At 36.4% G+C, this 13,270-nt stretch overlaps 1 protein-coding gene across 1 annotated transcript in view; it reads right to left on the bottom strand.

Annotated features, from left to right (window-relative positions):
• Nucleotides 1-2,096: 2,096 nt before the first annotated feature.
• The window catches only part of TRPV3 (transient receptor potential cation channel subfamily V member 3), a 29,021-nt gene continuing 17,847 nt past the window's right edge, over nt 2,097-13,270 (bottom strand). Inside the window, exons 10-19 of the mRNA XM_084651237.1 lie at nt 12,084-12,260; nt 10,908-11,066; nt 10,264-10,365; nt 9,495-9,568; nt 8,516-8,681; nt 7,794-7,860; nt 7,087-7,358; nt 5,565-5,677; nt 4,787-4,857; nt 2,097-3,666 (exon numbers count right to left, since the gene is read on the bottom strand). Coding sequence (XP_084507363.1) covers nt 3,572-3,666; nt 4,787-4,857; nt 5,565-5,677; nt 7,087-7,358; nt 7,794-7,860; nt 8,516-8,681; nt 9,495-9,568; nt 10,264-10,365; nt 10,908-11,066; nt 12,084-12,260 — 1,296 coding nt within the window. The 3' untranslated portion in view covers nt 2,097-3,571. The remainder of the gene's footprint in view (nt 3,667-4,786; nt 4,858-5,564; nt 5,678-7,086; nt 7,359-7,793; nt 7,861-8,515; nt 8,682-9,494; nt 9,569-10,263; nt 10,366-10,907; nt 11,067-12,083; nt 12,261-13,270) is intronic.

Genomic DNA, 13,270 nt, shown 5'->3' with positions numbered 1-13,270 from the left:
TTCCAAGCCGTTTATCTGGTCACTGTATACCTTTCCTGTGGAGTACCTGCACTGGGCATCTGCCACAAGGAGGCACCAGCAATTAGCTTGGCTGCCTCCTCCCCAAACCTAGTCGGGTTCAAATTTGGCCACCTCCCTGTTCACATACCTCCTTGCCTTGTCCTCCTTGGGGGGGCTCATAGCTCCCCACCAGACCCTGCACTGAAGCATGTCTGACCAAATCATGTTAACTCCTGGAAAAAGTTCAAGGATCAGCCTCCAAGTCCCTCCTTGCTCTGAGCACTAGTTCCACCCCTTTAAGCATTCCCAGTTGTTTTCCCCAAAATGCACCACATTATATCTGGGGGCTGCTGATGGGCCCGCACAGCATATAGCATCGGTATTAGTTGATCCCATAACTTGCCCCTTCTTGCATGCCAAGAATATTGCCTCATCGCCAAAGCCCAGCTGCGAACCCTCAGGCAACCCTGGACATGTGCCTATGGGCACAAAAGACAATACTATGCCCACAGATCCATACCACTGTCTGCATGGCTGGTCCTCCAATATCTGTAATTAGATTACGACAGATTAATGCTGATTTACCACCTCAGGCCTTACATACGTTCGGTACACATCCAAATGCCAATGCCCGATTGCCTCTGCTCCCATACCTAGCTGTGCTGCTGCCGTTGCTGCCCCGATTCTGAATGAGTGAGAACCAAATTCAAGGGCTGGCAGCCCCAACCTCATCAGCCCCCGTCTCAATATGGTAACAAATCGATATGCTGTGAGGGGACTCCCATCACCATGCATAAAAAGGGAGCCTTTTCCCTCTGGCCATATATCCCTGTAGGCCTTCAAAGCCCGAACTGGGCAGACCCCAGGCTCACCACGCTGCTGGGGAATCACAGATTCACCCCGGCCAACTTGATCTGTCTTTGACCGTCGCAAGTGTAATATCATTGAATGCTCCTGCCATTGTATATCCCGCAGTTGCAAAGCCCTTCCTGTTGAGTCCCTACCGGACCCAAATACTAGCTCACTGATTCTGAAAGCACCAAAAACTGCTGTCAAGAATGCAGCCCTGAACAAGGCCGCCTCCTGTCCATTATGACATACATTGCCGAGGATCTGCACGAGATCCCTAAGTATGTAAGCCACGATGGGACGACGGGAATCCACCCTGGGGCCACTGGTATGTGACCACCCAGCCAAAAACCTTCCAACTAAAAAAACCACTGCAAAGATCAGGATAACCATTTAGCCTACTAACGAATGTAATGGCAGAAAGGCGATTCGTGATTGTGGAGGACGCCAGTTGATGGTTTGCCAGTGACAGCATGTACCACAGCACCTGTTCCTCTGTGATGGGCCATATCGCTGACTGGCCTTCCTAATCCTGAAATTGCATGAAATCGTTAAAACTTCTCTCACAGCCTTTCCACGTGCATGGAGCAACTGATCTCCGCACCACACTGACAACCATTCTACGCCAAGGTTCCATAACACTAGTGGCATCTGCCTGGGTTCCTGGCTGGCTCCTGGTGCCAACTCCAGAAATCTGTGGACCTGAAAATGAGACAAGGCATGTGCTATGTCACCGTCAACCCCAGACAGGTTATGAAGCAGTGTAATTCCCTGGAGCCTTTCTGTGTGGTCTAGCTAGGCTCTTTGGCCACAATGGCATAAGTGTATCCTGATTGGAAAACTACTAGAAGCAACCACACAAGATGACTAGAGTAAGGTTCTGTGCATGTGCTGTGCCTTCTCAGTTCTATATATGAAGAGGAGCGTTCTCCCAGGTAACTGACAGGCATAGGTGAATTAACCAAAAGGCAAACATGTGGCCCTACTGCAATATTCTTGGCTGACAATTTCCAAAAAAAGCTATTAGCACTTAAGAAATATTCCTGTAAGACTCTGATTTCTTACTCACATGTGCTACTAGGCCAAACAGGGTTCAGTCATCAGATTGATACCACCCAGGAATCTCCTCCAATAAAAGTAAGCTTTGTTTTCTAAGATTTCAACTCTGTGGAGTCTGTTTAAATTCTGCTTGACATCTGTGCATAGAAAGAGACAGAGGATACAGGATCTATAGAAAGCTAATTAGTGACAACCACATTTACCATCCCAACTAGTTCTGCACCCTGCTCCCTCCTTTATGTCTGTTTGCCTTAAGATATTAGTCTTGTGGATCAGCTGACCCACTGTGGAGATAATTGATGCAATTGTAAGGATCTAATGCATCTCTTTCTACCACACAAACACAGACCAAGATTTGGCTGTACCTTTTCTGAATAGTCTCCTCAAAATAGATATTTTCATCATTAAATATACTAGATCAGAATCCATGAAGATTAAGACACATTCTACAGGAATACATTAACAAATATTGAACATACATAGAGCAAAAATATTTCTTTTTATATACACACACGTACATAAAATAAAAAAATATATATAATTCAAAGTTACATGTCTTGAGGACTGATCAAATAAAAAGTGCTACAGAAAGTGCAACATACAGTACTTTGAATACAGAAAAGCTTAACAGTTCACAATTACAGTGCATTCAACTGATTTTTTAAAAAATAATTTCTTCACAGATAAATATTTACTGCTAATCTCGCCTAAGTAGCAGGGATTGGGCATTAATTTAAACCCAAGAACAACACTCATGAGGTAACAAGTATTCTGTTTAAGCTGTAAAACATGACAAGAGGTGGATTTTCAAGTGGCAATAGTAAAAGGCCAAAGACCCAGTAATTAAATCAACCCAAACAATAATCCCTCTTAAATGAATTAATTGTAGTGACCTATTGCTCTTATGAAAGGGAATGTATACATACAAATGAGGAAAAAGAACTAGACATACAAAATTACCCTGAGCATTATAGACCAGAAAACAGATCCTGCAAGGTCAGTGAAAGTTGAAGGAGTTCATCTTTTCACAGAAGGCTCACCACACTGTGTAGAATAAGGTCCAGGATAATAACACTGGTAGCCAAAATGAAAACATCACTATATCCAGAACTTTCAAAATTACATACTTCATATTGTGGTTCTACTTCAAAGCTGAAATGTCTTTTTTCATATTTTCAAAAACTTAACTATTCTCAGTACACAAAATGATTTCTCATGGATTAGAGATATCAGAATAGAAAATACCGTACCAGACATCAAAGAGATTGGAAGAATTTCTCCAAAAGGAAAAAATATTGTATATTACATTTGTTTGATTTGTTTAACCAAAAGAAAGTAAAGAACTCTGTTTAAACACCATCACACAAACTTTGACACCAGGGGTTTTGTTCAAAAGGCTTAGTCCTGCCTTGAGTGCAGGGGACTGGACTAGATGAACTCTCAAGGTCCCTTCCAGTTCTATGATTCTAAAACAGAGCTAAATGCAATAGTCCCCTTTTCCTTTGGCTTCTTTCTCTTGATATGTGGGTTGAAGTCATTGGATCATCAAAGAAAGTTTGTTCTCGGACTGCTTGCAGCTGTCCAGTATATAAATGTAGGATTTCAATATCCACTGTTCATTCTCTTAACCTTCTTAAACAACCAAATATCAAGTACCATGTAACTAAACAGTGGTTTCTAGCAAATAGTCCATTTCATCAAATGTATTCAGGGTGTTTTTGCTATTACTTCTTGATGTATCTTGAATTCTGTTGTAACCTAAAAAAAAAAAAATTTAAAAACTTTCTATTTACATTATTTTTTGCAATAATTTAATTTTGCATATATTCTTTTTACTTTTTAAAATGGAATATTGTATTTGTTAAAACACATTCATTTATTTAATCAATAAATTGTAGATTAGTACCATAACTTGTATGAAACTGTTTTATCCCTGTCCGTTTGGCCATTATTGAGATTTTTTCCCCACCTAGTAATTATAAATATTTCTAACCTTCATGTACTCACATAGCGAAGACTGGGGCCAATTGGCTAGAAGGTTAGCCAATAGTACCGAATCGAGGAATTTCCATACTGAAACAGACCACTGGTCCAACTAATCTGGTATACTGCATTTGCTGTTGGTCTTTACCTGTTGCAAAATGTTCTAACCTCCTATGAAAATGTATTTAAAGTGGCTGCAGAGTACATAGCAGGTTATTTAAAATAGTTTGTTTTTTTCCTTTGTAACATACACCTGTCCTGCTAATCAAATCTTTGCAAGAGGCCTAGAGCAAGATTTTCAAAGGTATTTTAGGTACCTAAATTAATTTCAATGGGAGTAAGGTACCTAATTTACTTAGGGTTTTTTTGTAAATCCTGCTAGGTACCTATCTACATTTTTAGGCACCTAAATAACTTTGAAAATCTGGCACCTACATATTTATGACCTTAATCCTGAAACTTGTTATGAATACGTGGATCCCTGAACCCCATGGAGCCTGCCCAAAACAAATTGTAGGATCAGGGTCTAAATTTCTATTTATAAAGCTGAACTGGAAGCATATTAAGTTTCCTACCTATTAGCTTTTAAGTCAACTTAAATTTGAAAGAAGGCAGCTTCCCATAAATCTGTGAGGAGCAGGGAACCAGGCCTGGTGGAACTTTTTATTTTCCTTTGAAATTCACCTGCCCAAAATATTGATGTCAATACATCTTGTTTACTAAATTCATGTTTATTTATCTGGTATATATTTCTAATCTCAGTATTGTTAGAATTTAGATTTTAGCAACATTCAAGTTTAAAGATGTAAAATATATATTTAATCCCTAAAAAGAACAAAAAAAATCTTTAATACACTAGTATATTAATATAAAGATATTTTTAAGTTAACAGTACCTGTTGGCCCTGGATCTTCATTAATAAATGAAACATGTGTTTTCCATTCAGTCCATTTCACTTCATTAATCCTGTTTATATTGTATATAAATTGTGTTATTAGCATGAATTATCTCCAGTTTCATAGCTACACTTCCTCTTTTGTTTTTTAATTATTTCTTGGAATTGCCACGGTAACTCATCAATACACATTTTACCAATATGGAAAGTATCTATGTATTTTGCAGCATTATGCATTGTATTTAGCTGAGAACGTTGCTCATTGAGCTACTTTATATTTTCATTCATTGCAAGCATATGTTTGGAACTCACATTTCAGATGTGAATATGTGTAATAAAATATTCTGGTACTATTTTGTAGTATGTTAATCATGTTAAAGAACAATCTATTGTAAATATAATTAGTTTTAAATTAACATTTATAAGAGATTACAACAAATTAACATTCACAGCAAATAGAGATTTAGTAAGCGTGTATTAAAATCAAGTATATATATGAGGAAATTCCCCTTTTTGCCTACAAAAAGATGAATCTTGTATTTATAAAACTATATATTCCCATCTTTTACTAGCAATTGTTCACTGCAGAATATCCCAAACTGGATTTTTGCACATAGTCACCAATTCTGATTCTGCTTACAAAAATCGACACAAAAGAAGCAGAAATATTATTTTATAGATTTAAACGAAAAATATTTTACAGTGGCTGTTCTGAACAGACAACCCTGACAGTGCATTCAGAGCAGACTCACCAAACAGTGCTTGAGTGTAGTATTACCTTAAACATACTCTTGTGTCATTTTCAGCCACTTTACACAGTTCTCCCAGCTGGAATCTTTTCTTCAGATATTTTGGTAACATTTTTTCAAATTCCAAAATGGTCCTGGCTCTCTAGTAATAATAAATAGTTAGTAACAGTATTGGAGTGTTCTTAACCACATTCAAAATTAATATTTTCTGCTTCATATTAGCTATTTCATATTTTAAAATTATTTTAATTTTCAGAGTATGTTCCATTATTATATATTGTGCATCCACCAACAAATTTTATATTGAATACTGACATCAACAGTAGTAAATATAATTTAATACTGAGTACAAATGGTGTACTCGTACCATTGGTCGGTACAAGCAGGAAATCTAGAATTTCCCCAGTTACCCTCAGCTCGGGGAGCTACACCCAGATGGGAGTCAGGAATCCCTAGTCTGGAACCTGTACTAGAATTTAAAATCCTCATGCAACTGTCTGGAACAGCAGCGCCTCCCTATCAGGGAATGAGGATCCAGACAGTCTACATAGGGCACTGAAGAACATGCACACCCCTATCCCGGCAGTGCGAATTTTGCAACTCTTAGGTTGGTACTATCTCCATCTCCAGTAGTAGCAGGACCAGAAGGAGAGGAAGCAACTTACCACTAGACCCTTTCAACCCTTCCAACAGTGGGACTGGTGGAGAAACAACTCAAGTCCTGTCTTTCTCCCTTTTGGTAACTAGGGACTTTGAAAATTATATGGATGGCTTTGAATTAGAGTTTAAGTTAATGCAGTATACATGAAATCAAAGTAAATCTATATATTCTGTAGGTCCTAAAATAAAGGTGGGAGGAGACATTACCGGAACAAAGCCCAAAATGGCTGGCACATCAAGAGCGAAAATCATGAGTTGCATGGGAGTGTATGGCATTAAAATCTGAACCATAAAACTACTATTAAACTTTTGTTCATAGTGGCTTATGCCAAATTACAAGATCAAATATTTCACACAGTTACACTAGTGTAAATGTTGAGTACTCTAATGGTTTTTGTCCAACTTGTCCATATAGTATCTATCACTGTGGTTTCTATTGAAGCGACGTGACTTCATTGGTGGTACTCCAAGTTTACATTGGTGTAACTCAGAGGTGAATTTGGCCTACAGCATCTATAATTTATAAGTAAGAACAAGACTGTGTGGCTGGTGAGGTTCCTGTCAAATTAAACTTTAAATATCATCATCATGATCTGATATTTTCTGATTTCAGAGTGAAACTTTGTAAAAGCATCTGGGTCTTGACCAAGCCAAAGAATTAACTAAGGTCTATGGCAGGGGTAGTCAAAAGGCAGACCACAGGCCGAATTCAGAGCTCCTGACGCTTTTGAATGGACCAGAAAATATTTGTTTTATTTATTATTATCATCATCATCATTATTATTATTTTCTCTGGAGTCTGAACCTTGACTATAGCTTGACAGAAAAATTTGGACCTTGTTAAAAAATAGTTGATTACCCCTGGTCTATGGTTTAATATTGCAAACAAACCTGGAGTCTCCAAATGTGTTCACTCTCTTTAGAAATATTTTCCACTGTTTCTCCCATTAATGCAATCAGCATGTTCAGAAGGAGAACAAAAGTCAATAATACATAAGTTATGAGAATAAGAAGAAACAGCACAGGATATTTTGAATTCTGTTGGATCTCCAGATCTCCCAGTCCTATGGTAAGTTTAAAAAGCTCCATCAGAACGGCGCCCAAACTGCTGTGGGTATAACATTTACTGTCATTGGGGCATGTATCAATCAATGCAGCAAGAGCTAAATAAGAAGCAAATGAAAAATCCATTTTAGTTATCATAATATTTTGCATTTATATAACATCTTTTATACCAAATAATAAAGTACAATATAAAGAGAGACAAATGTAGCAACTGTCCAGCAACACACAGCAACAGAAGATGACAGTTTTGCAAAGGAAGTTAAGAATACCATATTCAGTTGAAATTTATGGGCAGTTTAGCTAGACAGAATGTAATTATATTAATAAGTATTTAGCCAGAACACTAGATTTAAACACTCTTACAAAAATTGTTATGGATTTTTTAATATCCACAACTAGCACTTGACATCAGCTTGAAAGAAGTAATGTTCTGACCATAATAATGTTGTTCTTATTCAAAATAGTGCAAAAAGCTTTTACTCACACAAGATATCAGTGCTTTTCTCCAGTAACAGTCTATAAATTATACTTACCTACGCCAAACCCCAGCAAAAACACGATGTATACAACCAAAAATTTTAGCACATCTTGTAAGATCACCTAAAAGTTAAAATGTTATGATTAATACAATTTCAGAAAGTTCTCTTTTCAGTTACATGTTTTGCAGTGATGAAGATGTGCCAGAATCGATACGAGAGTGGTTAAATCTACTTATATTTTTAAAAGTGATCACATTAGAATCCGATGAAGTGAGCTGTAGCTCACAAAAGCTTATGGTCAAATAAATTTGTTAGTCTCTAAGGTGCCACAAGTCCTCCTTTTCTATTAGCAAGTGGGACATTTTGAAAAGTTAGTTGGCCTGATTCTCCATGATTTGACCGGTTGTCTTATGCATTAATGTGTGTTAAACACATTTTTCATAGAGTTACATTCACCTCTTGATTAGAGTAAGCATTACACTGTCTGATTCAATTAAATATCATAACTCCATTAGCTGAAAAATACCATACGATTTAGAGATTTAAAAATAAATGTTGCATAATTTGAACAAATTAGCTAGTTATCACTATTCATTTTTTTAAATTACACAGTACATTCTGTTGAAATAAAACACATCTTAAAGAGAAGAAACTGGAAATTTCAGTGTGGATTACTTAATATATAAGCAATATCTAAACTGCAGAATGTACATGAGTTAGATAATACAACTAGAGTAAATAGATAATATAACAAGAGTTAAAAATTATATACATGCCTTTTGGATCATGACACTATAAATTCCCATGGATTGGAAACCCCTGGTAAAGTACAGCATATTTGCCCATCCTAGTGCCATAGCCAAGACAAGACACACCAGGTGTTCTTTGTAGGAAAACAAGTACAAGAAAACAGAGAAGATCACAAGCACTGCTTGTATAAAACTGTTGAAAAAAAACCCATAAATATTGTAAATACTCTTAAACAACACAGAAATGTACAAAATATAGTGGAAAATATAATGCAGAACTTCCTTATTTCAAGTTTCACTTCCAATTTCACTTTCCACCTTGCATCCAAACTGTGCTTGTTGTGGCTGGGGAAAGCTATAAAGGTAGCTCTATATCACTTTTTATTTTCCTCAGTCCTGGGGCCAGCCTAGCCCCCAGCGTAATTTAGAGCAACTTTAGGACTGTTCTAAATTACGCCTTGTGCAATGTCCCCCAAATGATCATTCCAGAGTCAGGGATCACAGAAACGCAGCATCACTTTGACTATACCCTCTTTCCCCAGTCATACCTCCTATGCCAGGAATAGGAAGGGGTAGTATAGGGCCAGCTATGCTGGCTCTAAGCCACTTAGGGATTCCTGTACACTGGGGGCATCCCTAGCAGCTGGCTAAGCCATTTCTTTGTTAACAGAGCAACACATAGAAGATGGAATGGGTAATCAAAATCTGGCTAACTGACTTGTTTCTTTATAAACAAAATAAAATTCTCTATTTTGCAGTGCTTACAAAGATAAAAATAGTTTGTATGTACCAATCCACAATATTGTTACTGGTCAGTGAATGCCAGAGATATACCTGGTGTCTTACAGTAAAACTGTGTATAAAATTATGTTCTTTCCTCTGACAACTGACAGTCTAAAATAACAAGTGAACAACGGTTAAAAGAATTCATTTTCTGTGAACCAAGGAAATGTAACTGACAGAGCGCATGTTATTTCAGAAACAACAATTTATATGCCAGACTTACAATGCAAAGTGGAACCATGCATCTGACAGAATTGACTGAAGATCTGAGGGTCTTAGCAGAAAGATGGCTACACTCTGTGTAGACAGATATATATAAACAGATTAAAAAAGTAAAAATTAAAAGGTGAATAAAAATTCAAAACCAACTAGTCTACTAAAAACAGCTACAATATCTAGAATTTCATTCTTTCTATATTGTTTGTGCCTCTGAAATGCTTTTCCAGATTTTTTAAATGTGTCCTGATTTTCTGCTGCACTTAAAAGAATTTAACAGTTAACTTTACTAATAGATGTTACTAATAAATAACTTTAAATGTCTTCCTGGAAAGTAAGTCAGATGTGCTTGTCCTTTCTGATATAGATCCTTATTCAATAATGTACTTAACACAGTACTTTAAGTGCATGAACAATCCTATTTACTTCATGACCTTAAAGTACATAGTTTAAGTATGTTGCGGAGTAAGAATTTAGCATGATCATCATATTTCAAATCCCATTTTGTTCTCAGTCTTTCAAAAAGGAAGGCCTCACATCAATTTCATATAATATCTTACAGTTATATTAGTATACATTTGGACCATCAAGAATGATTAACACATTTATGCACAATTAGCCATTAGCCTAGTAATTGTACGAGAGACATTATGAAACATATAAGTTATAAAACATATAACTTATAAAATGATCATCAAAATTGTCAGAATCTTTACAAATCCACAAAAGATCTTTATGCATACAATTATTTTATATTAATTCTGAAAGTGTCTCACCTCTTTTATGGCTAAAAATATTGCTGCTATCATAATAAGCACTTGTGCCAGCAACTGCAACCATCCCAAGTTACGAGTCAAAGCTAAGGGGTAGGGCGGTGCCTGGAAAAGAGGGTTAGAAATGAATTGTGGGAGTTTAAAGCTAGGTATTTGAAGGCACAATAAAAGTAAAAGGTCCCAGACAGAGGACCCAGACCTTATAGCCCTCTGTGTGCAGAAATTCCATTGAATTCAAGCAAGTGCTCTCCATGGAGGACTTGCAGGATCAAACTCAAAATGAAGTCAGATTATTTAATATATATACTTATTCTTTCTCAATTATTAAAAAATATAATTTTTAAAACCACAGCCAGGTCCACACACTGCTATGCATAAACAGGTTTTTTTTGTTTGTTTAATAACTCAAATGAATTTCTCTTCTCTCCTCATTGTTTTGTTCCCTCTTCAAGTGATAAATCCCTGGAGGGAAATTCTGGCCCTACTGACGTCAATGGTAAAACTCTCATTCACTTCAATGGGGCAATGATTTCATCCTAGAATCTCCAGTTCTATTTTTGATTCACCAAACATGTTAAATCTGAGTTAGGGAATGTTACTGCATTTTGAAAACAAAATTCTATGAGATTTTTAGTTGCTGCACATACCTCATCTCTTCGGGGTCTATAGTAGGAAACGAGCGTTAACATTATGTTGTATATGAAATAAAAACAACATGACATAAAGAACATGTGCCTTGCAAACTTTTTCCATTTCATTCTCAGTAGTGAATGCAGGGGCTCCAAAGTCAACATTTCATGGCGGTTCTGTAGAAAAAAAAACAAAGAGAAAGCCAAATTTGTGACTTGTTAGAAAACTGGAAGTAGGACAAATAAAAAAAATATCAACTATACGTATTTTAAACATTTCATTTTATGGTCTCTTCTTGTCAGTCTAGAAATACCACTTTGCTCAATGACCCGTGCGACAGCTCCTCAGCTGGTGCGAATGCGTATAGTTCTACTGAATCCAGTGAAGCTACACCAGTTTACACCATGAAGATCTGCCTGAGATGATTATCTGCCAAATTAATTCGATCTTGTTCTCGGGAAAATGTGATTGTGTTAAAATCCAAGTGTTAACTTCCATACCAGTCTCCCAACAAAGTATGTTTATTTTTCAGGAATTGCCACTTTAATAATTTGAATTTTAGCAACATGCCAAATTCTGCTTTTAAATAGTGACAATTTCTTTATGCACTGCTTCTATGCATAAAACACCTATGCGTATAGTAAATTTACAAAAAGAAAAGGAGTACTTGTGGCACCTTAGAGACTAACCAATTTATTTGAGCATAAGCTTTCATGAGCTACAGCTCACTTCATCGGATGATGAATACAGTCTAACACGGCTGCTACTCTGAAACCAGTAAATTTACAGTTTACTGCTTATTATAGTATCCTTGCCTCCCAATAATATTTTCTTTTAAATAAAGGATATATAGGATATCAATTGATTATCTTAGAGACAAAATGAGGTGTGCTGACCATTTTAGATGTCCCAAGAAGAAAACTAAACTTAAACTACAGTACAACAAACTAATGCCCCAGATGCAGGCCAAACTACTTCTCTAGTTCTTCTTTGGGATCTGGACCCAGGTGCATTCCTAATGGGACTTTGCATGAGCACAAGGATTTATGCTAGTGGCTCCTGCTGAAAGACTGAGACCTAAAAGTTATATTTTTACTAGTTTTTCAAGTTCTCCAGGTAATTTATAGGTTAAAAAAGTAAGTGAACGTATTGCTGGAAAATATATTGACTTAAAAAAATGACAGGCAACTTACACCAATATTTGTGTTATAAACAATAATCTCCAGTAATGAGTTGTCTGCAGTCGTATCTAGTTCTGTCAGGTCATAAAGAGAAGACTGAACAGGACCATAAGCCCAATCTGTGAATTTTCTGGAAAGGCTTCTTTTTGGCTTGTCTTTTATTTCTCTACTGAGAATGTATTTCAGAATCTAAAACATTAACAGAATCACATGTAAGTAAATTAAGTCTTCTAAATGGAAGTGAGAATGTGTGCACACTTGCCAAAAATGTACTTTTTTCCGAACACATTTGCCAAAATGGCACAATTAAATGTATTTTGTAATTCAATTAACCTTTCGGTAATTGAGGGGAGGCATTACAGATGACCCATCCCTGGGAAATAAATACAGTTTTCTTTAATTGCCTTGAATTTTCTATTAGATCTGCAGTTTTTCCTAATGAAAGCATTCCATTGAATACTTTGGTATAACTTTTCTTTAACTGGTGACTTTCTAATTTATCCCTTGTTAATCATTAACCAGGTACTCCAAGCTTTTGCTTTCAGAGATCCAAATTCTACTTTTTGTTATAAATCAGACTAATTCCATTTATTACCCTACAGTTACACCTGTGTAAGAGAGAACATTATATAATTAAGAAATATTAATGTGTGCTATCAACAGCCTTTGATAGTATTAAAACCAAAAGAATTTTAAAAAATTACTGTTCACCATTTATGCTATGTTATTTGTTTAATTTTTGTACTTCAGCTCAGACCATGCTAACAGACTATTTAGTTTCAGGTCATCATGTGCTCTTGCAGAACTCCGGTGGCTGAGTTGCAAATACTGCAGGAAAAAGTTTAAATTCAAACAAAACTGATTTTTAGTTTATTTATCATTAAAGTATTTCTATTAATGGAAGTGTCATGATATTATAAGGTGTGCTACGCCTCCGACTCTTTCAGAGTCTTTCTGGGAGTATACCCTTCTCAGTGATAGTTCCTGGGTCTCCACTCCACTTTGCTCAAGGGGGAACCCCCAATCTCAGAGTATCAGAGTTGTGGTCCGTGGCTTCAACACCTGTTTCTCACCATGTATGCTTCACTAGGTCCAAATGACCTTGGACTCCTGTTGGATAATTATCCTCTTAGGAAGATATGCAATCATCAAGGGTGCGTAAGATTGATTTTTAAATAGCATTTGTATTTTGTAGTAAT

The sequence above is a fragment of the Lepidochelys olivacea genome (assembly GCF_965140295.1).
Source record: "Lepidochelys olivacea isolate rLepOli2 genome assembly, chromosome: 17".
Classification (NCBI taxonomy): domain Eukaryota; kingdom Metazoa; phylum Chordata; order Testudines; family Cheloniidae; genus Lepidochelys; species Lepidochelys olivacea.
This window is presented reverse-complemented; position numbering and strand designations above follow the sequence as displayed.